Source organism: Apus apus, chromosome 1 (assembly GCF_020740795.1).
Source record: "Apus apus isolate bApuApu2 chromosome 1, bApuApu2.pri.cur, whole genome shotgun sequence".
In the NCBI taxonomy this organism is placed as follows: Eukaryota; Metazoa; Chordata; class Aves; order Apodiformes; family Apodidae; genus Apus; species Apus apus.
The window spans coordinates 43,630,309-43,656,629 of NC_067282.1; the positions used below are offsets into that span (position 1 = coordinate 43,630,309).

General features: G+C 35.0%; 1 protein-coding gene across 14 annotated transcripts in view; it reads right to left on the reverse strand.

The window, feature by feature from the left end:
- MYCBP2 (MYC binding protein 2) overlaps positions 1-26,321 on the reverse strand; it is a 190,187-nt gene that overhangs the window by 75,898 nt on the left and 87,968 nt on the right. For all 14 annotated transcript variants that reach the window (XM_051608381.1, XM_051608380.1, XM_051608394.1 and 11 more), the window contains 18 exons: positions 24,752-24,843; positions 23,814-23,948; positions 23,647-23,730; positions 21,944-22,040; positions 19,894-20,086; positions 19,117-19,391; positions 17,965-18,186; positions 16,060-16,251; positions 14,672-14,878; positions 13,808-13,939; positions 13,115-13,293; positions 11,233-11,375; positions 10,355-10,455; positions 8,944-9,162; positions 7,332-7,557; positions 6,900-7,018; positions 3,906-3,993; positions 259-311 (listed from right to left, as the gene is read on the reverse strand). In XM_051608381.1, coding sequence (XP_051464341.1) covers positions 259-311; positions 3,906-3,993; positions 6,900-7,018; positions 7,332-7,557; positions 8,944-9,162; positions 10,355-10,455; positions 11,233-11,375; positions 13,115-13,293; positions 13,808-13,939; positions 14,672-14,878; positions 16,060-16,251; positions 17,965-18,186; positions 19,117-19,391; positions 19,894-20,086; positions 21,944-22,040; positions 23,647-23,730; positions 23,814-23,948; positions 24,752-24,843 — 2,757 coding nt within the window. The remainder of the gene's footprint in view (positions 1-258; positions 312-3,905; positions 3,994-6,899; positions 7,019-7,331; positions 7,558-8,943; positions 9,163-10,354; positions 10,456-11,232; positions 11,376-13,114; positions 13,294-13,807; positions 13,940-14,671; positions 14,879-16,059; positions 16,252-17,964; positions 18,187-19,116; positions 19,392-19,893; positions 20,087-21,943; positions 22,041-23,646; positions 23,731-23,813; positions 23,949-24,751; positions 24,844-26,321) is intronic.

The following is a 26,321-nucleotide window of genomic DNA, read 5'->3' on the forward strand; positions in this document are numbered from 1 at the left end:
TTTGCTCAAGAGTGCAACTGAAGTTGAACACTCATCTTACTTTCCATGCGATATTTTACCCATTTTTTCCTAAGCAAATTTATTATAAAAAAGATTTAATGTAAACACTAAAATTTTATAAGACTTTATCAAACTGTTTTACAAGTTCGATTCCCTTCTGTTATAAAAACCTTACAAGTTATTTTTCTTCTGTAGCAAAGAGATTCAATGCAACTATGTGCTTACGTATGTTGCAGTGGATAGAAAGCAGCAGTATACCTGTAAGGCAGCTTCTTCAAGTATCTCAAGATCTTCTTCAAATTCATTCCCTGCTGTAAAAATAGAAACACATTTTTTTCATAACAATAATACTGACATTTCTATACATATTAGATAGAATGTGCGATGAAATTCTGTTTAGTGAAACCTTTTCTGTGACAAAACTTAGGTTTGCAAGATGATGTGTAATATTGTTTAACCAGCAGTTAAATATTTTCAAGTAACATGGTAAACATGCAGTACGGTGTAGTTCAGTGCACAAACAAACAATACACACTACACAAAACAAAAAAAATTGACTTATCTTGTCTCCAAGACAGTATGCATGGCAAATCTTTGGATGTGACTAGATACTTTTCAGAAAAAGATTCTGAGATGTCAGTGTGGTGTCTGAGAAGCAGCATCTACAAGTATGCACCAGCTGCTCCCTTTTAAGAGCTCACCCTTGTAACAGTATTTGAAAACCTGATAAACTCTGCAAAATTTTGTAAATTATGATTCCTCCTAAAAAATAAAACTCAAATACATTCTATTATACAATATTTCTTTCTCACAAATACAACTCAGAAGTCGGATTCTAAAGTGACCCGAATTGCCACACACAGCCTTGTAACATAAAACTAAAACAGGTAAGTTTACCATATTTCTACTCTCTCAAAAACATGTAAGGCAATTCTACTAGTCAGAAGAGAAAAGGAGAAAGGAGAAGATTCAATTCCTAAAGCATTTTTAGAATTCAAAGAAATAAAGACATTTAAAAACCCTGCTTTCAGAAGTACTTCTACAGAGTTTAAGCTAATTGAGTAAATGATCATGTTAAATATGTTATCTATTCCACATTGCTAAATTAGATCTTTGTCACAGACCAGATCTCTCTCTTGGGAAGTAGATTAAATTTAATTCTTGGAGAACTGGCAAGGAGGATGTGCAACCTTTTGAACAAGTTAACTCAAATAGTAGTTGACTACTGTGAAAAGTAAAGTTTTCCTAACACATGAAGGAATCACTGTCTGGTCCATCTTCTTTTGGAGCAAAAAAGTCTACCTCTTCTTGACATTCTTTCAAAATGCTTTTTTTTCATAATGGTCCTGGAGGAATACTTATAAAAGTATTTGGCTACTTGTATGAAGAGTAGATCCACTACAACAATTACTAAAAAACAAGGGCAACCTCCTTAAGGTCAATACACCATGATAAAACATGCAAATAAAGCTGAAGATAGAACGGTCCTCCAAGAACGCCAGTAACAACTAGTAACTCTGATTTGAAGTCAGTTCAATAATCTTATTTTCCTTGACAGAAAGTTCATGAAGTTTCTTACTGTCTTCATTAAAATTGCCAGGTTTTAAGAGCACTTAGTTGGAGCTATAAAGATGATCTGGGAGATGGAGCAGGATTGACTTAACACAGTTTTGGGCAGTAAAGCATGAGATAATGGGCTCAGATTGAGGTATTACAAGGTATCTTCCTAACAAATGGAGGAGAAACAGGCTCCTCCTTTCGGTGATTAACTTCTTAGATGTTCATGTGACGACATGAACCATCCTGAAGATGTCTAAAATAACTCTAAAAGAAGGTTTGAGCTACTAACTTAGATAGAGATGCCTAACTTCTAAGTGCCAAAAGTTCAGGCATTGTACATTAAGTTGCTAATTATTCTGTGGAGTGAGCCTTTTTTTTAGGCTACATTTTTTTAGTCTACGTATCAATACGCAGAACATCGGTAAAATTGTAGAAATTACACAATGAAGTATGAAAGTCTGATAAAAAGGACCTTCCTGTGTGTATACATTAGAAGATAGCATTTTATGGTTAGATTGGTTTTTCTTAATGGACACTCCATTCCACAAATGACTCTGCTCTGCAGATGAGCAATGGCTGTAATACAGTATTTGTTAAGACACCACTTCACTTGCTGCAAAAGGCAAAAGATACATAATCTAGAATGCAGAAAAAGAAAAAAACAGGCTGATAAAGCATTTAAACATTCCTCTAGCAAACCACATTTTTATCTTTTCTTCGACACAGTGTTTTTCTAAGACACCAAGCAAAACACTTAAAGCAAAATGACCATTGAAAAGCATCTTAAAAAGCCTGCACAGCTGTTTCCATTTGTAAATACTACCACTGCTGCCTAAAATGAACCCCTTTTGTTTATTTACAGGGTCCAAGCGGTCTTGTAGAGAAACAATACACACACGTTGTTAGCACTGTAATACTATCAGCAACACTAACAGACATGCCTAAGTCCTTGAGTTGCTGTTATCTAAACCATCAGATGAATGAATTGTAATTAGGCCAGTAATCAGGAAACTCTTTCCAGGCAATGCATCTATCTCTCCTCTCTTGCAGATCATACACCACCACTTTTATAGGTGACTGAGACTGCATAGGTAACTTAAATGCATGTTTTATTTCAAATTCCTTCTTTCTGAAAGCATATATAGCCAATCTACCTATAGCAGCTACTTTTCTGTCTTGTTTTAGACATTCAAAATAAGGACAAAACAAAAAACTTCTTTAGACAGAATGCAAAGTAGTAGAAAATCTAAGAAATTGAGTTAGAAGAACTCAGTTTATTTTTTCGCATAGAAGAACAGCAGGAGAAATGGGTGCTAGGAATGTCAACTAAATTAAGGAGTTTATGTGGCTGTTTGGAGGGTAAGAGGACACTATCTAAGCTGTAGAATTGCCCGTACATTTGGGAGAGAAATACAAATCTATGAGTGCAACCAAGGTGCCTGCTTACAACATAAAGAAATATATTTGCACATTCAAACAGACAAGAAAATACTGGGTTAAAAAATTCAGATTAGGCTTTGTGGTTATAACTGCATACTGATCAAAGCCCTCCTGCTCATTAATACATACTTCCAGTCCCATTAACAATATTTGAGCTCTCGCTTGTGCTCCTAAATTAAAATGATGAAAAAGATGTCTTATTGTAGATTATGAGCCTATTTTTCGTATACACTTATGTTAATTAGGAGAGATGCTATTACACAGAATAAAGCAACATCATTAGAAGTTCTAGTTCAACCTTCATATCAATTTATTTTCATAAACTCACAAATTTCCTTATATTTTAAATTACATTTGGGTTACTGTAATCTTTTATTTGCTACATCTACTATAAATGTATGTAATACTTTTTATAATTGTAAAAAACCCAACAAACTACAGCAGAAATATTTTAGTCTGTAAAGCCTACAGATGCAATGGTCACTAAATTTTAAACAAGTAATTTAAAATGTTGCAATTTAATGCTGCAGGTATTTTTTCATTCAGTAGGTGGTGAAGTGCAGGGAATAAAAACAGTGAGAGAGAAATTCAAATAAGATACCTGCCCATTTGTGAAGTACCACGAGGAAACTGTAGTACATAGGTCGTACATTGATAGACTCCCTGTGAATGGGGTGAGTTGGTTCAGATTTAGATGACCAGGTTTCCCTCCTCCCCATACAAATATTAAGGGAACAGTGTAAGGAGAAAACAACACCACTTTATTTTTTTATTTAATTCAGTTTCAAGAATAAACTTTGTATCATAATGTCTAACTAAATGCAACATTAAGACTTAAAAGGTAGTATTACTTCAGAAAACCCAAACCAATGATGAAATAACAATGTTCTTTGAGTAGGACTTACCAATAGGAAGCGCTAGATCTTTCTTCATCAAAGCTGCTGCACATGATCCTCCTAAATTTGCCAATTCCTTTTCCAGCTGAATAATACCCTTCAATTTGAAAAAAAAAAAAAATTAAAACAAGAATAGTGTCTAAGAAAACAGGACAATGAATATGCTTCCCTGACCCTGTTTTATCTTAAGAGACATTGTATTCCAGTCTGACTTGCCCAACAAGGTACTTCCTGCTGAACAGCAGGACACAGCCAGAGTACCAAAATTTTTAGAACAATTTTAATTAGATAAGAGTATTAATAAATGGTTTACCATGCTTCTGGTAGCCTAGTAAAAACATGTTAAGATTATAATTGTCTTCTGTCTGTAATGTTAAAGGGAAAGGAAACTTCCTAATATAGAAAACCAACATATTCTGAATGCAAAGCAATGCCTTTGCTAAGCTGTACATAGATTCCTAATATGCAAGTTCACATTCACATCTTGTTTAAAAGTAGTTCTGTTCATAACTTCTTCCCCCTCTACCTTTTCTCTAGTTGGAAAGACAAGGATGAAAACAAGATTCTGTAATTTCCCTTTCTCCATTAAAATCCTGGGAGACATCCCTGACAGTTTCTCCCTTCTATTCACACTGCAAAATTATTCTTCCCATTGATACTGCTGTTCTAAGGAATGAGAAGACTCCCTCCCACCAGACTTGTCTCTGAAAAGATGTTTCTCTCCATCACTATCTTTCAATCTTGTTTACAAAAGCTAAAAGAATAGGCCATGCACACAGTTTTCAAATACATGGAGAGAAAGAGGGCTGGGTGCAAGGAATGGGGGGAGAGCAGTATCGCTAGGAAGGTTGTAGCTACTTTTTAAACTATAAGGAAATGTGTTTGATATTTTCCCTTCAACTTCTCCCAGCAACATGCAGGCACAACCTCTTTAACTCTGCTCATAAAAAAGGACTGACACTAACAACAATTTTAATTTATAAAGAAACCTGTAGGTGGTTCGGCACAGCTCTGACAGATACCTCTTGTGAAGGAAAAAAAATAATCAATAAAATCAACACACACAAAAAAAGTGGGGGAGATGGGAAACTTCCATCTGATGTATCTTCTAGACAATGCATAAAGTAGGTTAAAAAAGTCCTCTTTTGGACAAAGCCTCCAAAGTCAGTAAACCTAAATTTGACTTGTATTCTCTGAGACTCTCAACCAGACTTAAAAATCTCCAAAATGCATTTTAAACTAAACACTTAATAAACTACATCTTTAGGACCCAAAAAAGCCTGTTCTGAAATCGCAAGCCAGTAATGGTGTGGATCAACTGACTGGACAGTTCCCAGATGTGAGAACACCCTTTATGCAGAAGACAGGCTTTGCATTTATTTTGTAGATGACCAGGAAAAAGTCTTCCTTTTCATTAATCAAAACATAAATCTACAATTTTTGCAAAAATTGTGGGTTTAAACAAAGCTTAATAGTTAGCTACACCCAACTCCTTGGTGCACTTGCTCACATTCAATGGCATCTTTCAGATTTTGCTGAGACTTCCCCAAAAATGAATGCCATTCAATATGCTACAGTTAAGTAAAGGTACTAGAAGCTTGTCCTTTGGAAGGAGAATCAGATGTGCAAAAATTAACTATTAGAATTAAGACTTCCTGATACTTTGTTCCTTTAAGCTAGAGAAAACATAGTGGTCACCAGAACGTACACTTATTTTTCCACCAGTGGTAACACTTTAGAAAATGATCATCACGAAGTTTTGTGCATCCAAATAATTTAAATAATTTAATTTAAATTATTGATGGAAGCTTTAGTCCCTGAGATGCAAGGTAACTTAAATACTGTAAAACTTGTTTATTCTATTTATAGAACTTTAAGACTGTTTGGGCTATAAAAAGGCATGTTTAAAAACAATTACTTTAATTTTCCTTTAGACAACATAGTTAAAATATTGGCTGGCATGTTTTAGCACTGAGTAGTAAAAACATGCCAGCAACTTTGTTTGTAAATGCTTTTGAAGAACTAATAAAGTATATGAAACTGCATCTTTTTCCTACTTAAGTAAAAATTACCATTATTACACTATTGTAGACTAGCTAAATTACCTATAGAATTTATAAATCTGATTTGCTGCAAGCCAATGATATCAACATAGCTTAAAATCTTAAGGAGCATTTTATAACATGACATATTATGAAATTCAAAAGAATCTCGTTTTGAAAACCTGAAGACATGATTTATCTTGAGCAGAATTTAGGAATAAGATGAGATAAATCTTCTGTGAGTGCTGCAGCATCATCAAAATGCAGACAGTGTGAAGTTCATGTGAAGAAACAGGCCCAGAGACTCCCAAGATAAGGGAAGGACTATTTTTCTGGAATTATTATAAAGCATATTAAGTAATGTCAATAATCTCTTAAAATAAGCCAAAATAAGGCACTAGTTCAACAGCATGAAGAAATTTTATCTTCCCTTAGCAACAAATAAACAATGCTGGAAATGACCCATATCCTTAAAGGGAAGATGAGGTGATCACTGCAAAATCTCAGGTAGCCTAAATGAACACAGCATTTCCAGGGGGTCTCAGAGCTCTGGTATGAGTGAAAACTGAAAAAATTATGCAGGTTTGTGGCAGTAAAATACAAATCATTGTATATGAAAGACCCAATTCTTCGGATTTATGATGGAAGACTAGGTAAGAATTTTAGAAATTTCATAACCCATTGACATACTAGATAAAACCATGCTATTTATTTGCAGACTGTCACATTTATTGCAAAAACCAAAAGAAACGGAAAGCCATTCCAATAATATTCAGAGTTAAGAATTCCAAGCAAATAATGTTTGTAGCAAAAAATGTTAAAAGCTTGTATGAAATGAATGTTAAAATATTTTGCTAATGTTATTTAGTAAGAAGTGGAAACACAACTGTTTTTACCAAGAAACCTGGCCTTTTAGGAGACAGCAAGTGCAGCAACTATAGGCATTTCACTTTTCCCTTACCTCATCAGATCCTGGACTAAATTCATATCCAATTGCATAACATTTGAAACCATAAAAACAAGCCTTCTCATCTTTCACGTAGTCTGACGCAGTCTCCAGAGAAAAAAGAGCTTCATTTCCTTATAGGAAGTAAAAAGATATATAGAACAATTACAAAAAAATCAATATTTCTCCTCTTTTTGTGTCTTTCTTCTGCATGAGAATATATAAGACCTAGACTTTATATACAATATGTAAAGTAAAACCATGATTAACATGCAGATCAACACTTCAAGCAAGAAACCTAATATAAACCTAAAGAACTGATGTACAACCAATGGCTCAATGAACACCTGGCAGCTTGGATGAAAACACTTTTACAATTTGTTTTCTAAGTTAATTTTGCAAAAAAATCAAACATTACTAGAAATTACTACAGGATCTATTTATTACCTGGCAATACTAATACCATGGTGGGCCATCCTGAAGATCCAGAGAATTTTTTCAGTTCTATCCATGAATTAAGGTTCTCATGAACAGAAGCATGCTTTGGTCCAAATCCCAGACTCTGTGCAATTCTGACAGGAATTAGTAAACGAAGAACGTCCTCGGACTGAGCTGTCCCACACTGGGTGTCAAACTCTATTGTTATCCACCTGACACATTCAGGAAAAGTCACCTAAAACAAAAATAACAGTCAAATTATGGTACAAGTTTGAAGGGCTGTTGCGGGATTTTTACATTTGGTTCTTAATTTTCATTTGGTTTTAACTCCTTATGCTATGAAAGCAATTCAGTTACGTAATTCTGTACAGTTGTTTCGATATGCTTTACATTGACATTAACGTAATTTATTATTTGAAATTCAGATACACCTGAAATGCTTTTCACCTTACTGAATTATTACAATGTATTGTAACTTATGTTCAGTTTAAGTATTTACACTTACAATATCATTTATTATTGTTTTTAGAAACTCTGCACAGGATCATTCAAAAAAATAACCACAGACTACCACTACAGATATTTAACTCTCAGATACCTTTTAAAATGCCAAGTCCAACAAACACATTCAATATATGTTTCATGCAATCCTAGAAAAGTACACAGCAGTTGAATCACATCTGTGAATATGGCTTGCAGTACAATAGCATATAGCTATAGAAATGCAAAAGGAGTAACAGCTAAGCCCAAGGCTTCAGATAAAGCTCCATAAAATTTTAGAACAATAAGAGGCATCCTTGTTTTCAGGAAGATCATATCAAGTCTTGCTGCCTCACAGGACAGGCAAGTGGAGTAATGACCTCACCCAGCTCTTACTAGATTTCAGGTCTATGACCTCTGGATTTACAGTCATGGAATTAATATGACTACAGAAATCCCTATCTCAAGAAATGACACACGAGATTTATCTCTCAGGCATGGAATTCATGCCTCAACCCTTTACTCAGCTAGAAAAAACACACTCTATTGATGTTGAGGAAAATCCAGTTTTACTGCAATAGTCACCCATGTAAGGCAAAATGAATACTACTCAGAGTGACCTAACACAGTTAAGAGTACTTCAGAGACTCCTGCAATGCCAAATCCAAGTGAATTGGTTCAAGTGAAAATAATTAATGATGAATTTTAATTGGCAGACCAGCAACAGCCAGCACAGGGATCCCTACACTATAATGCATATCAGTTTGACTAGACTTGATGTTAGGCATTTTACAAAGCACTGTTTTACCATTAGGTAAAAAAGGCAGAGATATGATTAAATAACGTAATCATAAAGACTTCCAACTTCTACAGTCTGTACAATTACAGCAAAGAAACGGTGCATCACAGTAGGAAAATCTAAGAATGGAATAGATTTAGGGACTTTCCACTATACTTACTGGACAGAGGTTTCTCCAGAAAGCAGTACAGTAAAAATGTGCTGTAATCAACTGTCTCCTATATTAAACAAAATGAATTACCACCATGGCAAAGGTTTTTCAGACAGTAAATGTGGACAAAACAAAACCCATGAGTCAAAAGCTTTTACGAAACTGCAAGCTCACTTGGGAATGGTGCTTACCTTGTAGTGTGTAACAGAGGCAGGTTTATAGGGATGCTCACTTTCTACAACAGCATAGTGATTGGAGGTAGTACAAGCTGAAAGCCCTTGCTCCGGTTGGTTTCCGGTGGTGCTGTCTGTAGACTGATTTGGGTTAAAAGCTGGAGGGGCATACTTCTGATTCAGAACTGCCACAGAAGGAAGTAACTGTTGCACCAGGCCAAAGACCTCGACAGCAACCTGTAGTAGTAACACCACACGCAATCAAGCATTACCTTGTCACTGGGTGAAAACAATACTCACAAACTTACACTTCTCTACAATGGCTGTGTACTGGATATTCTCAAGAGTATCGCTACCACAATTCATCCAGCCATTTTCCTATTCTACATCTACACAATTCTGACAGAAAAAGCATCACTACATTAATCTCAAATACGCTTTGAGACTTGACAAAGCTGAAACAAAAATTTGTATGCAATTCTGAGATACCTTCACTGAAACACCTTCTAATACTAAGAAGCCATAATATTTACAAACAATACATGAATTGAGAGAAAGCAAATATTATACTGAAGTCATAGTCCAGTTACACTTCATTTTATAACAACATTAATATAATTTTATTTTCCAAATCTTCAACATAGTTTTTAATGCATGTAGTATTAAGCATCACAATGCTCTCTGTAATCTTTATGACATTCTCAAAGTAGAGGAACACTTCTAAAGCAAAACATTTGGTTCCAAATTCCAATTCATCATTTTCATAATGAAACTACTTAAACGAAATTCAAGTGAGAGATTTTAAGTGGCCAGTCCTCTCTCCCCTCCTTTAAAGAGAAGTCAAAGAGAGCTTGCAGTTCCTGAAAAAGCAATAAAAGGCAATAATGTCTGCCAGCTAAGGATTAATGACATTAGTAACTCTAAATAATAAGCCTTCAAGACTATTCCTGATCAGACACATGGAAGCATGCTCTGCCACTGAAGAGCAAGATATTTTTATTTATAGTAGAAATCTCTAAATTTGATAGAAATAACCTTAATATGCAGCTACCACTGCTTTGGATATTTGTTGTAAAAGTGGGATTTACATAGTATAAAAAACATTCTATTAATGTGCTCACACCAGTGAGTCATACTGATTCTAACTTTTTGCATTTTCCTACTGTTAAAAGCCTGTCATCCTTCCTTCTGCCTCCTTAAAGGTATTTCTTTTCATAGTATCTTCAATTTTAGTTTAAAAAAAGAAAAAAGCATCACTTTTAATACATGAAATTTAAAAATTGACACTTGGAAAATGAATAATGAGTCATGTGGTCAAATATAAACTACTAATTCATTAAATCAGAAGAAACCAAGATGTTCAGATTTTCACTGTAAACCTTTTTCTTGTATAACATTTTTAAATTTCTTCAGTGACTGAGGAGCATACCTTTGGAATGGCTGCTGCCACTGGTCCTATGTAGGCTATTATGAGGGGAAGCAGCATTGAAAACAGACTGGAAGAGCTGAGTAGTTCTGGAATGTCTTCAGCTAGACAAAGATAATTACAACACAGGCATTATTAATAAATGCACCATAGTTCAAAACACATCTCATTTTTCTTCTTACGAGTTTGCTTCTTATGAGCTGAACTTCTAGTTTCTGAACTAGTTTTTACATCACATTATTTTCCTTATCTAGGCATCGTCAAATTCTAAAACTGCAAAGTGCAATTGAGATAAATGTGCCATTATATACAGTAGCCTTAGAGCATCATTTTATAGTATTCTTTGCCATTTTGGGAATAGCATACTTTCTGTGGTATAAAAAAGTTAGCACAACATGCTTCTCCAAGCCCTGCAAATCAATTTCTATAGCACTATGTGATATTCTGGAATGGTTGAAGATGGTAGCTTAAAATAACTCAGTTATAAGGCTAATGCCTACATTTATCAAAAATGGATGTTTAAATGCATTACCTTCACCAGTCTTCTGATTACCACAACTGTGCAAAATGGGCAATAAGATTTGGAAGTGACCCATCACAGCCCCACTTTTGGAAATAATCTTAGCAGTTTTAACATGGCACTTGCTAAATTGATAAGCAAACTTATACAAGGTATCTGCCTATGATACCTCAAGTGCCACTCAATGATTTAGAAATTTACTCAGTTTGATACCTCAAGTAATGACAGATGAGAAAAGTTTTCTTTGAAAAGCAAAAGGGAAACAATTTTCCTATCACTGATATTCTACTATTACCTCTTGCTATCCAAAAAAAGAAGTTTCAAGAAATAAATTTTGAAAGTCAATTTTTAAGGGCCTTACCATCTACAGCAAGAGCCCTGTGCAACAGGTCTTTGGCTGCTCGTACAACAGCGCTCACGACAGAAAGAGCCCTGCTACAATTTTTATCTTCTTCATTAGCTTTGTTCAAAAGCTGTGACTGCAGATCTCCATCGTACTCACTCCTGGATGGTGGATGAAATTAAAGTTAAAAAATACAACATTATATTAGGTAAAACAAACAAAAAGTCAGATTTTTGACACAGAATAAGTAAAAAGCATTTATGATAAAGTGATAAGAGAAACAACCAAAGGAAACCACAGAGGACATTTTGGAGGTAATGCCTCAGTGCTGTCTCTTTGCAATACTTTTTTTTTTTCTGGCAGAAAAAATTACAATCATGTTTCTGAAATGTTCCTTTGGATTAGCTGTGTTTCAAGCCACAGAAATGTATTAATTGCTGTGCTCTGCCAGGCCCAACCACCTATCTTGATAAAAATAGGATAATACTTAAATGCATCACAGAAATGAGAAAAACTCTTGCAATGGATATTTCTGCAGTATCGTAATGGGAAAAGATTCTCCCTCCCTGTTCTAAATATTAATTTTGGTTTTGAAACACAATCTTAGGCTTACCCTTATGAAACAGTGGTTTGTTTGTTTTTTGAAATTCACTGTCAAGTTAGTTTCCCCTAAACAACATTAAGCACAAAGCTATTTCAATAATGTCTATAAAAATATCTGGGTTTATTTGCTTTTCCAGAGCAACTGAATTATAATTATAAACTAATTAAAGCTCTCAATATGATAGTGATTCAGATTTTGGATTGACAACCACAATCACTTAGCAGATGCCTCATTGCTGGAAGTGTTCAAGGCCAGGTTGGATGGGGCCCTGAGCAAGCTGGTCTAGAGGGAGCTGTCCCTACCCATGCAGGGGAGTTGGAACTCGATGATCTTTAACGTCTCTTCCAAACCAAACCATTCTGTGATTTCTTTCTATCTTGGCTCCTTTAAAACTTTCTCAAGAGCAACATGTTCTTGTGATTATTAGTCAAAAATAAGTCATATGTTTCTAGCATTAATTACTTTATCCTCTTCACCTTTTATTAGGTAGGTATACTTCTTACATAATTAAATAACAAAGTATATTGCCATTGCTTGCTCATTTTACTCCTTGGATCTAGTGTTGATCAGCCTTTTAACACAAAAATTGAGATTTGAGTAAAAGGCATGACTTTTTTTTTTTTTGCTGTTATGTAATGTAATGGCAATAATTTATATACTGGGGTGCTGTCACGTTTTGAAGATCCTCAAAGAATGGATGCTTTCTGCAAAAGCATTACTTTACATGCACTCCTACCATCATCCTGAAAGGCTAAAATAAAGGTTCCCTGCAGGACAGTTAGATGTTTCTGTTGATTTTCTTCAGACAGTTGCTATTTCTCTTTTAATACCTTTAAACTCTTCAGTAAGACAGAAAACAGTTCCTACATACACAGACCTTGCTTCACTACATGATCCAATTCCTTCTTGCAAAAGAGGAAGGAATAGAACGAAATCAGAGAGATAAGCACTCCAGTGGAGACTGAAGTAGTGCATCTTACTAGTCTCCCATATTACATATTTCAGGCAGTAGAAAGTGGATCTTGTCAGACATGCCCATTGTCATAAAATTGTTTGCCAAGCCAAAAAAAAGAAAAAGAAATCTAAAACAAGCTTGGAAGAAGAATCAGGACAACTGGTGTTCTGAAAACTGTCTTTAAGAAATAACATAAGTCTGAAACGACACTGGAAGAACACCATGTTGCTGTTAAAGGAGCTCTTTCCTCAAACACATACTTATTTCTGTTACTTCCCAAAAATAGCATCACAATGGTTTTATTCACTTTTCTTAGAAATGGATCACGACAACACACAAACCTGTAATAAAGGATCTGTGGAATTTGTCCTCTTGTTTGGTTTGTGCCATTACTGCTCAGGCTACATGTACTAAATGTGAAAGTTACACCATCTGGACACTGAACTGTGGTCATTCCCCCATCTCCATTGGCAGTCCTGCTTCCATAATTCCTCAAACGAACTGCATATTTAACATTTTCCTTAAAAAGGAGAGCCAAAAATAGTAAGCAGGATAAAACAAGTATGTAAATTAAGCTTCACAGTATTATGAAAGCTATTATTTTCCTTCAAAGCACTCTACAAATAAAATTAAATTAAAAAGTGTCAGTGTTTAACAAAAGCCAAAGCTGTTCTGTGTTTCCAAACTACAGACCATAACTTAAGCAAAATATTACTTCTAATTACTTGAAAGTACCCAAGGTATCCAAGAAAATCAGCTACCAAATTGCACACACACAAAGTTGCACAATCAAGAATATTCTAAATTACTAAGCGATTATAATGTATATTATCCTATTATAAAAATTAAGATTTCATTTCTTTTTTGCTGCTGGGATTTCAAGTTTTCAGTTATAAGGTGAAATTGAACATTTATAAAGCAAACATGTCAAAATTCATAAATGGGAACACAAAAAAACAATTTACACTGAACATGATGATTTTTCTTATCTAAAGAAGTCATGAAACTTACAGATGTGCATTTCTTACGCTTACCTTTAGTGGCACAACTTTGTCAAGTCTGATTTCAGCTATATCACTGGGAGAATCATCTGTGGTATAAGTTCCTTTAACCAACTCTAAAGATGTCCACCTATGAGAATGAGTTGAATCTCCAGTATGATCACTCTGATTCAAAGAAACAAAGTCATTTTAATACACTTATAGTGTAAATGCATGACACCTGCATGCAATTCTGCAAGTTATATTTTCTTGCACACAGCATTATAAGTAAGACAAAGCTGGAAAACCTGCTCAGAGTCCACAGCAAAACCTTTCTGCTAAAAAGGAAATTACTGAGCAGAGAGGCTAATTTTCCACAGCAACCTATGCTTGCTCTTTCGAAGAGATTACAACAGTTGGTTCAAGTGAACAACAGTCTAAAATAACAGAGGTCTTTCTTCAATGCAAGAAGACACAATACAGTTTTATGATGCTTCTAAGAGAGTACTTCAACATCACGTGAAACATCTGCAGCTATAGCCTGACCATGCTGGTAGGCTACCTTTCTTCAATTTTTGTTGAAAAATGCTTTAACTTGGTCTCCTTTATTTCTTCCTTTCCTTTGCAGTTTGCAGAGATAAATGGTACTAATTTACACTTAGGTCCAGTAAGTGAAAATAACACTGTACTCAAAGATTATTTGTAATCAAGGAAGACTCCAAGATCATAACCAAAGAAGGACCCTAGTGGACATAGTATGTAGCTTGCACATAAAATCACCACCACAAGCAAACAAAGAAACCCCTACTACCACTGTTTTACTGTAGCCTAGACTGTATAAGAATATTACTTTGTAAAACATTATGAAAATGTCTGAGGTTAATTTTGTTCAAATTGTTTTTCAAATGCAGTACTTACATCATCAACTAGTACTTCGAGCTCATACTCATGAATTCCCCCTCCACCATACACAGAAAAACCTACTACAACTACAGCAGGTTTGTCAACAGAGAAGCATATTGCATCAGGGGATCCATTCCCAGTATTCCAGCTTCTTCCCTGACTTGTTTTAGTGAATCGGTTTGGAGTGGATTTGACAGAATGGAGAGAGTTCAGCCCATCAACCTGTAGAAAGTGAAATGCAAGCAACAGAAAAAGTTAATGGATAAACAGTAGATAACTTTAATAAAGCAAAGGTAAGTAAATCAAATGACCCGATTTTCAACTGGGTAAACTTTAGTAATCAAATGATAAAACAGAAAACATGCGGCTTCTATTAAATATTGGCTAAAAAGAGAAAAGAAAACTATTTCTGGTAATTAGGAATTAACGAAGAATAATTAGGAATCTGATTCCTTAATTTTTCAAGCATTTAAATATGTATTTCATCAGATGACTTAGCATGAAAGACAGCTAGACTGTGCTTCAAGAAATAGTTACATATTTCTGCCTCAAGTAAGGCCAAGATCAGAGGACAGATACAGATTTTACAAAATAGCAAAAACATCTTTAATCAAGGTGTTAGCAAAAGCTGGGTTCTTTCAGCAAAAAAAAAAAAAAAATAACCTACTGATAATGCACAGACTGTGACACACCTTTAATAGAATCAATTAAATTTCTATCCTTTAACAGATAATTGTGATCATGAATGAGCACGTCTATTATGTCTATGATTATTAATCTCTGGATTTAAAAAAAGTTCAACTCACTACCACTCTCAATCTTTGAATACAAAACACAAATAAACTGATAATAAATCTAACGAAGTCTTGTAAATATATATAAAATATAATTCATTCTTTTACATTGAATACTTAAAGGAAGACGTACAATGAGTATTTTACATCTTAAATAAGGAAGACACAATGAGTAAACAAAACACATTACAAATTCTGACAGATAACCAAAAAACAGATAGGGCTATAAGTCCTGAGGTACTCATTATACTAGTAGAGGCAAACAGATGCTCAGGTGTGGCACTGCCTCCAGTAAGCACTGAACAAATACATTTTGAGTGTATACATGCAAAGACGTGCATGCAAAAAAAGAGGTACTCCAAACAAAATAGCCATTTAAAATCAATTTATAGTATTCTTAAGCCATAGTGAAATAGCTACTCAACAGTAGCTATTTCCTAATACAGTGTACACATGCTTTTAAAACAATGTTGAACATCTGAAAGCTACTGAGAACTTCAGTACATACCAAAGCTCTGCATACGTATATAATTGCTGTCACTGTTTGTATCACATTCATAATGTCCTTGTCCTGAAAGAATTTTAAGAATGATTTTATAGAAGCTTTACCTCAGATCCTAGTGCTGATGCTGTAAGCTCACTCACAATACTAGCAAGCAACCCACAGGTATTAGAAACCAGATGTGAAGAGAAAAGTTCATTTTCTCGCCTAAGGCTGTTCCGGACTGGCAAAACAACAATGACCAACATCTTTTCCAGCACTTCCCGAAAACTTGTCATCCCTGAAACATTTTCTTCACTCTGTATCATAAAAAGAAGATTGACAAATTAAATTGATTCTTACTTAAAAAAAAATAATAAAATGCAACAGATTGCTTTTCACATATTGTAAGCATTAGGTAATTGAAAACCCATGGCTTCTTAAAAACAAGAAACATGACATGCTTATAAAAACTGTTGTTCTTTTAAGGCTGAGAGAGCTGGATCTGTTTAGCCTGGAGAAGACTGAGGGGGGATCTCATCAATGCTTATTAATATCTAAAGGGTGAGTGTCAGGAAAACGGGTTCAGTCTCTCTTCAGCAGTGTCCAATGACAGGACAGTGGGGCAATGGGGACAACTGGAGTATAGGAGGTTCAAGTTACACATAAGGGAAAACTTCTTTACTGTGGAACAGGCTGTCCAGAGAGGTTGTGCAGTCTCCTTCTCTGGAGACGTTCAAAACCCGTCTGGACATGTTCCTGTGCAATCTGCTGCAGGTGATCCTGCTCTAGCACGGGGGTTGGACTAGATAATAATCTCCAGGGGTAAAACCTGGATGACTTTATGATTCTATGACTGAATTACAACTGTAAAACAAATCTAAGTTTGGGCAGCTACTGTGTCTTCTACTTAGCAGTGACATCTACTGTTTTTCAAAATAGTTATCCATATTGAAGTCATGTCAAAGAAAGAAAAACAAACTAAGCTCTATTGATAGACAAACTTTTGATTTCTTTCTCACCATCTTCTCTCCCAAAAATATCCTAGTCGTTAACAATTAGCAAAGAAAATCAGGTCTAGCAAACCTGTACAGACAACTGCAGAGAACTCTATGTTTAACAGCTATGAGGCAGTTGTAATCAGAATGGAAATACTGTATTTGCATTTAATAGCTTTTGGTCAGCTTTTTCTCCATCAACTTGCACGGGTACTTTTGAAATCTGTGAAAACTTTTAGCAAAACAATGGCCTGCAGAAGATGTTCCACAGCTTAGATGCACATTTTATGGAAAGCAGCTACCTTTTGAACTTACCTTTTGCTAAGATCTCTGGTTGTTCAAAAGGTTTGGTACTGAAAAACTCAACAATTATATTTTATTTACTTTTCATGCATCATTTGCCATTTCATGAGACCTTATCTCCCTTGTGTTCTAAAGTGAAGAACACTACTTAGTAGTTCCATATATTTGATTTCAACTTTATCCTCTTAACTCCTGTAAATCCATTCTGGAATAACAGAAATGCAGAAGTACAGCCTCTGAGAGTCCTTGGTAAGGAAACTGTTTAATAACCTTTGATAGAACTATATGAACTTGCCTTCCCTTATCCACCTGCTTGTTGATTTCCTTAAAAACTCCAGTTTGAGAAGTAACTTATTTGTTACCAAAGCTGTGTTGACTCTTCCTCAAAACAGTGGATCTATCCACATGTTCATTCTTGTGTTCACATGAAAAAGCTAAAAACTGTTGCAGAGAACGCTATGCAACAGAAGACAGCTCTGAACTGTTATTTCTGCCAATATTCAAAAATAAATAAGAATAATTTTTGCTCAGACATTCTCCAAACAACAAATGGAGTATTTCAGACCGGAAGATGAAAATGGGCTAAGAACAAGTTCCCAAAACAAACCTTTTAGAGAAGGAAAACACTGAGGGAAATTCAGCTACATCCTTATAAAGCTAAAATTTGAACTTACATAACTGTTTTTTTTTGTTGCAAAGTAAAATAGTTACACTTTCAGAATATATCCTGACCTGACTTAGCTTTTCCATGTGTGCAACCAGAAGAGGAAAACGATGGGCCAGAGCAGAGTCATTCTCAGTGCTGACTTGTTTGACCATCGAGCGCAGCAGCGCTTCTCCATCGTAAGCGATTGGAAAGATAGAGGTCAGTTTCACTGAAGTGTGGCAGAGAGCAGACATAACAGCAGCAAGAAGCCTGCTACTGGAGGTTTTGAAGTTTGCTTCCTGGATGTCCTAAAAACGTAAGAAGGAATGAAAAAAATGGCACCATTGCATTCAAAGTAAATGACAGAGAAACAACTTTTGAAAGGAACTTCCTGGCTTCGTAGTCATTACAAAAATAATTTAGAGGTTCATTTACTGTTAGCTTTTCTGTGAACTTTACATTGTCTTCTCTTATGAGCTTCCATTTAGATCTTTCAAATTGGAGCAATTAAAATTTCTCGGTTGACATGTTTTAAAATAATAAACCTTATTAAACTGGGCACCTTCTGAAGATAAAGAACTTATTCTAATTAAACAATTTCATTAGAATAATATATTAAAGAACTGGCTCTTCCTTGATTTTTGATATGTTCAATGAATTATCATGCAAAGAAACAAACTGCTTACATTTCACTGCAGTCAATGCAAGCAACTACTCTGTTTAGATCTAGATTGCTCATTCATGGTGAACAAGATACTTAGAAGGACGTTGTTGATTACGGAGTAATATTGCCAGCTTCTCATGTACTTTGCTGAATCAGAACACTGTTGTAATCTTTAATAATGAGAAATTACTCAAGTTTTAGTTATGAGTAGTAAAAAGGCCACTTGTATGCTCCTAAGCAATGTGCAGCAGGAGTAATCTTACATAAGGCAGGGCCTCAACACTGAAAAAACAGGTGCTGACAGTTACCACCACCACAAATTTTATTTCCCACCCCAGAGGCAATCTTACTGTTAAGGGAGACTGAAGTTCCTATCTCTTGCTGAACTTGGACACAATTAAAAAAACCAACAACCCACAAAACTCAATTATCAAAAAAAAACAACAGCAGAATTCAAGATGTTAATCAGGATAAACAAACAAGCAAAGAATAAAGGTTTTTAATACCACTTGGCTTCTCTCTGAGTAAAAGGGAAAGCTAAGTTGTAATATTCTGTTGTGACACTTTTATGTACCTGGTCCAAGCAATTCAGCAAGTCACAAAGACATGCCCACTGGAGAGCTGGTGTGGGATAAAATGAATGAAAGCAAGCTGTGAATGTATTATGGCACTCCTGAAGAACAGCTTCTAAAAGACTCAGGGGCTGACTGAGATATCCTTGAGGGTCATTGTCCAACTTCACCATGCAATGATCAACTCCTTCAGATAAAATTTTTCTCAGCAAGGTCCTAGTTTTTCCAATGCAATCTGCTAGCTTGCTGGTTTCTTCTACAACTGCCTTAGCCGTAGCTAGAAAGTTACACGAAGAGGAGTGTTAAACGTACAATAAATGAAACATTTTCATATAAAAATGCACATTTTACATGCAAATAAACCAACCAAAATCTATCAACCTTGATAAATCTACAGTCAGAGAAGTTAATTTCAAAAGGAAAACAGTGAAGGCTGTTAAACTACAAGAAAGAAATCTGTGCTCACCACCAAAGCAGCCATGATGCACAGAAATGGGAAGAAAAGCAGATACAAATAGTCCAAAATAACTGTCAAGCCAAACAAAATATTAACTTTAAAATATACACAAGTTACAGTGTACACATGTAGTGTTGGACACTTGGTTATGTAGATATTGCAAATGTCCCATTTCTGTCACCAAGTCTCTCAGTTCCTCCAATAAAACCATCTGTATAAGAAAGTTCATCTTATAGCATGCCCTACAAGAATATTTAGATTAAATTTTGAATGACCTGTAGATTATTTACTGATAAATATGAAACAAGGGAATTAAGGATACCTGATATTGGATATATTTCACAGGTGTAGACCCTCAGCAACCTCAGGCAGCACGTGCCCACAAAACGCAACCTTTCTAAATCTAAAAGAGTAGCAGTGTATTGGAACCCTTTAAGTCCACGAAGTTCTTCAACTCCCAGCACCAGTGTTGTCCAGCTCCAATGAAGAATGCTCAATAAAGATTCAAAGCATTCCTATTTCCGGGTAAGAAGGATAGTGAAGACAGATTTTGTGTTAAAAGCAAAAAGTGAACTTCCTGCATCAGAATAAGATGAAAAGCAAACAGCATCTATATTCATGTGTATTATGAAAACCTATTTATGTCTATATGTATCTACCATAGAACACACAAATCTTATTTGCTTGAGAAAAAAAAGGAGCACTGAGAATGTAAGGAATACTTCACTGGAATACCATGCTAAAAGCAATTTATAATATCTGTTAGGAGTGTGAAAGTCCCTTAGTTATTTAAGAACTAACTGTTTGTACTCAACTGTAACACAGATTTTTCAGTACATTTTACTTGCTTTGTCTGCATAAGAATAGTGTAATACTTTTAACAGAATACATTATTTTCATAACAGTAAAGACTTATGAGGGCTGTCTTTGCTTATTTTTTTCAACAGTTATGATTTGTAGGATCATGGACACTGTATCACATTTACAGTACTTAAAAGTTCAACAGAAGCACGACAGTCAATAAGACATTTAGGATTTAAAAGTTTTCTTTGTCTAAATATTAATTTCTACTATTATTAAACGTGGTTGGTAGTTTCATAAAGTTGTAGGCAAACAAAGGATTTGATATTGAATACCTTCAAGCTGCAGATATACCTTCCAGCTGCAACATTCATGCTGATTGTTCAAACTTAGTTATAAAAAGCCTATTGCTCCAGAAAGCCAAAACTCTCCTCTTATCCCAATTCAGACCCATGGTGAGGAATAACAAGAGCAAGATATATGAAGAAGAAGGATATAATGTGAAGTATCAAAAGCTACAGGACCTCATAACTTACTGCAAGTATTTTTAAGCAACCATATATTAAGAGTAGCTATTAATGTGTTGATAATATGATTACTAAAAATGCAAAGCATCTAGATAATACATTTCTAGAAAAAGCCTGAACAGGAGAGGATCATCCTGGTCATTAGAGAATTCAGAAGAAATGGCAAATACATAAATGAGAGAAAGCAAATTGAGAGAAAGAACATTGGACCGCAAGTGTCCAAATGGAGGCAATAACATCAATCTATTAGCTGAGAATACAGACAGTGCATGTAATGTGGTGCAAAATATAAACCAGGACATAACTGACAATAAAACAATAATGGTGTTTAACAGATAAGGAAGGGACCTTCAAAAACACAAAGATAGAATTCGTCTTATTCTGCATTATAATACTGCATTTCAACTTAATGCAGTATTCCTCACAATCTAACCTCCTTGTACGTGAAGAACTCCAAACTATCTTTTATTAACAACTATAATTCAGTGTGCTTATTAATATACCTTACCTCAGTTTATAGAAGTTCAATTAAATGCTACCTGATCCTCACTGTATATTGGAATGCATCGAACAGGAAGATTAATCTCACCAATGACTAATTAATTACAGTAATCCAAAAGTCATGAAAGAGAGCACATAGTAGTACAACTCCCTCAAAACTCTAAAAAGCCTGCTAATATTAATTTTTTGGCAAGGATTAAGTCTTGTACATTTAACATAATCAGTAGGTATGAACTTCACCCCACACTCCCCAAAAAACCTCAAAATTAAGTAAGTAGCTCACACATTAAAAATAAACCAAGCCTTGTAAAAGAGATTTTTAGGCTCTCATCCTCAGGTCAATATGAAGCTTAGCTTAGATTCAAGTTTACATCTGAAATCTTCAGAAAAAGTAAAAACCACAATGTTCTATATATCATTGTACCTAACTATTACTTGGTGTAGAAGACAGAAAAAAATTATGTTATTTCCACATGTACATCTTTCAGTTTTCTAAGGATGAGTGAACTGAAGAAAACACAGAAGATTCTTGCTAATACTCACCACTGAGACAGTTCTGGCAAAAGATCTCTTTAAAATATGCACAGGTTCACTTGTTTGCTGTTTTCCTTTGGATGCACTGCCATCACTTGTTGGCAGCCTGCAAGAACAATTTAAAGAATTGACTTGAAATCTGTACCAAATTTTTACTGTTTGTATTGTTCAAGTGGAACAAAAGTGCAAGAAAAGTTTAAGGTAATTAACTATAAAATGTTCAAGTTTGGCATAGTTTCCTCCAGTTCCTAATTCTTCTAGACTAGCAATCAATCATAATGAAATCTTTTCAACTGGCAGAATTGTGACAATTGATAAAGTTGAGATCTAATTACATATTCAATTATCACAAGTATTTACTGTACTTCTTCAGATAACATTTTTAAGACTAGAAATGTTATTCCTCAAAGAACACTAGTATATTGGTATGTCTAGGGCATTTGTTCACTTTTCCTTCGAGATATGAAGGCAGAACAAGCACTCAGAACCAACATTTTTTTTTTTTAATCTGTTAGGATTTATGGAGGTGGAATCAGTTCACAACTCTTGAAGGCAGATGCAAGTTGGAGCACACCTTTATCCTTTCAATTTCACTCAAACTGTATCCAAAGAGATAAAAAGTTATGGACAACAGGAAAGAGAAAGAAGAGGGGAAGGGAACAAAGGGACACCAGCATCCTGAAATGCCCCGGTTCCTAGTAAAGAAGTATTTTTCTCTCTTTTGGTTACAGGGTCCTTGAGTCTATCAGAAACTCTGAAGTGTTTGGGATATTGTTGGGAATAAAAACAACTGAAGGCAGGTCCCAAAGTCCCTCACAATAAAAGCAAAACCAGTACAGGCAGCATCTGCTACTGCAGCACCTTCCCTTTTGTGTCACTTGTGGCTCTTCAGCTGTATCCTGCCTTTAGAGGCCCCCAAGGCGTGTTTGGCTACAGCCACCTCTCCATAGAAACTACCCAAATGATCAACAGGTTTTGCCAAGGCTTTATGTGCATCAATCAAAATAAAACATTCCTCCGGAGAGACACGACAATCTGAACACAAAGCTTATCTGCAAAAGTGAGCTGTTCTCATAAGGGACCCTGAAAAGGAAATGATGAGAAAAGACATGGCAAGAGAACTGACATGAAGAAATTCCAAGTTTCAGAATCAATGCAAGTGCATATATGTGTGTATCTATGTATGTGTGTATATATACACACACAATTAAAAAATTTGTCTGATATCTAACTAAGGAAAACAAAAAAATTCATTTGTAATACAGTGAAAGAGTTGTTGCTTTTCAAAAAAGACAGCATTTTTCCATAACATTTATCATGGGAATAATAAATTAATGGCAACTTATTGTAAAGCACAATTTCATTTTGGTTTTGCTTCTGTTTGATGGTACACTGCTCTTAAACTGAAGCCTACTAAACAGAATACTTACCAACTATAAATAAAAATAAAGCATGTTAGAGGAAGTAATGAGGTACTACAAAACTAATGAAAGTAAAAATAGATGACAAATGACTTTTTGAAGAAAAACTACTAAGAAATAGATGTTGGTATAATGGGCTTAATAATTTTCTCAAAGACACTAGGTTTTCCCTAAATTTTTCAGATATCAATTTCTTTAACTTAATAGAGCAATAATGCTTACTTTATCAGGGATTCTGTTTAAAAAACAAAAAGTCAGAACAATTGTTATAAATAGAGGTCAAAGTATTACCTGTACAGTAACTGCGGGATCTGACCTGCATTAACATCTGTACCATTATTTGATTTCTTGGAACTTTTAAACTGAAATACAACACTGAAAGTGGAAAAAAAAAAAAATATTACTCCAGCAATAATAGATCTCTTTCTTTTGCATTAAAAAAACAGAGAAAAATATACCCATCATCTGTAGTAATAGAGGCCTGTCCGTGAGATCCACAGTCACTGCTAGGTCCTGACACTCTTGCCCAGGCCACATACCACCAGCCAGCTTGTAGGAGCACTGGTTCATCAAACATCATGGCATACTTCTCTCTGGAAGAAATACATTTTGAAAAACATACACACTGATTAGTTTTTAGATTAATTTTTAATGAACTACACCCTGAATATAAAAAGAAAACAGAAAATTAATGGAGCTAATTGATTAATCTCGCCTGTCTATTGATATTAAAAATTTAAAAATGTTTGGTTGGCAAATATTGTAGTAATTAAAAAAACAATAATTCAGAAGGATTTGCAAATGCCAAAGTCTAGCCTGATCTTGCATTTTGAAACAATTAGATATCAAATGCCAAATACAGTGAGGAGAGGTTAGGTTAAATTAACACACAGAAAACCAATTACCTTTAATACCTAGTACTGCAAGTATTAATTATATTAATTAAATTTCAGAAAACTCTGGGTAAATTACTGTAAATGACAAGAGCTTATACATAAATGCTTAGGAATTACACATGACTATTTAAGAAAGTTATGATAATTTGATACAGCACTAAACTTAAAGATGACTTGCTTAATGCAAATACTCATTTATGCTTTAAAGCATCCTTTTTCCTGTCTTCTCATCACAGGAATATGGGATTTGACTTTGATTTCTACAAAAAGCAAACGTGAGATTATTTTTCCATCTCTTAATTTAGTACTATAACAGCTTGGTGAGGTATTTGGTGTTTTATTATATTACCTGACACACTTTGTTTCAATGGAAGTTAGATACCACTTGCTACAAACTTCTAATGATGTACATCATCTCCACTGATATTTAAAGTGATTTTAAAATGTGTATAAAGAAAGTAAATATAAAGACCAAGAAGTAGGTAAGAAAAACGTTTTACCTAGCAGCACAATCATATGCTAAGACATCTGTTTCAGCAAGAAGGTCTCCATCAGTCTCATGGTCTCCCCCATCTGGACCCAATTCAAACAACTGGTAGAGTAAGAAAAAAAGGTAAAAATACGTCTTAGCTGTTAGAAACCTAATAAGACCAATTTTTCCTGTCTAGCATTCTGGAAACTACTATTCTTTCCCCTTCTCGAAAGTAATCCCTAGTTAGTATCACTGACTGGCAAATTCCCACCTGGAAGTCAGGGTACCATAATATCATTAACTGCTAGAAAATAGCAATTGACACTGACCCCCCAGCCTTATGCTCAGATATATTCTTAAGTGTATAAACTCCCTAAATCTTGCAGACAAGTCAAATGCAGAGCATCTAAAAAGGGCAAAATTGGGCAAAAGGTGCAGACTTTCCATCACAGATCAAAATGATCTGAAGATGCAAGTTCTCTTGACCAGACAGCTTGACTGTTTAGCAGCTAGTCAATAGTGTCGTAAACAGTTGGTGACAAGGACAAAAGACACCTTTTCCTAAATAATTTGGGGTTCTTATGCAGTCAAAATCACTTGAATAGTTTGATCAGTTTGAAAAGGAACCACAATACATATTTAAGATTTCTCTTGCAAATGCCTGTGTAATACACAGTTTATCTGTGGCAGGGCTGCCAAATCTTATCTTGGCTATAAGCTAATCCTGACAAGCAGGAACAAACTGAAAATATAATACTACAGTGCTTTCATAGGCTTACTACCTTTAGTATTTAAAAATTAGTCATGCTTTTGTTCTGTTTTGTTGGTTTTTAAGTTTCTTGGCTTTCATTAATTTTTGCAATTCTCAGTCATAGCGTTAAACTAGAATAAAGTACAACTGCTACTGCTTTTTTTGGATCTCCTGTTGCCTTATGCAAATGTTACTGCTAAGCATATGTCATCCATTTCCCTAAAACAAACCTTCACACCCATTCATCTGAAAACAGAAAACTCAACAGCCCACTAAATGACAAGTAACAACAATAACATATTTTGAATACACACATGTAATATAAATCTCAGATTGGTGTTAAATCCTTCATTTACAATGTCTTTCATGGATTTCTGAAATCCTTGTTATATGCACAAACAGGCTACTTATCAGATACCAGAGCTCTGTTATCATTCTGTGTGCTTCGGTGAGATTTTTTTATCCAAAGCCAGGTTTATCTATTTTAAATCAGCACACATGCTTCCTAATCATCCTTGTGTTTGGGACAAGTAGAGTCACGGAAGTTGAGTGTCATTTGCTCTCAGTTGAAGAATCCAGCTGAGAGGCCATTCAGAGAGCAGTCTGGGAAGAAGTAGCTGGGACAGTAGGAAGCAATGGCTCAGATGGTACCCAAAGGAATTCTGGCTACTCATAAGCACTCCCTAGTTTTGAGAAGCAGTCCCTCATGTACCCTGACACATGACATGATTCCTACATGAAACCCAACTCCAGGTGGACCTCTGTAAATAGATGACATAGCACGAGTCTTGAGAAGCATCTGAAAGAACTGGGGTTGTTTAGCCTGGAGAAAAGGAGGCTGAGGGGA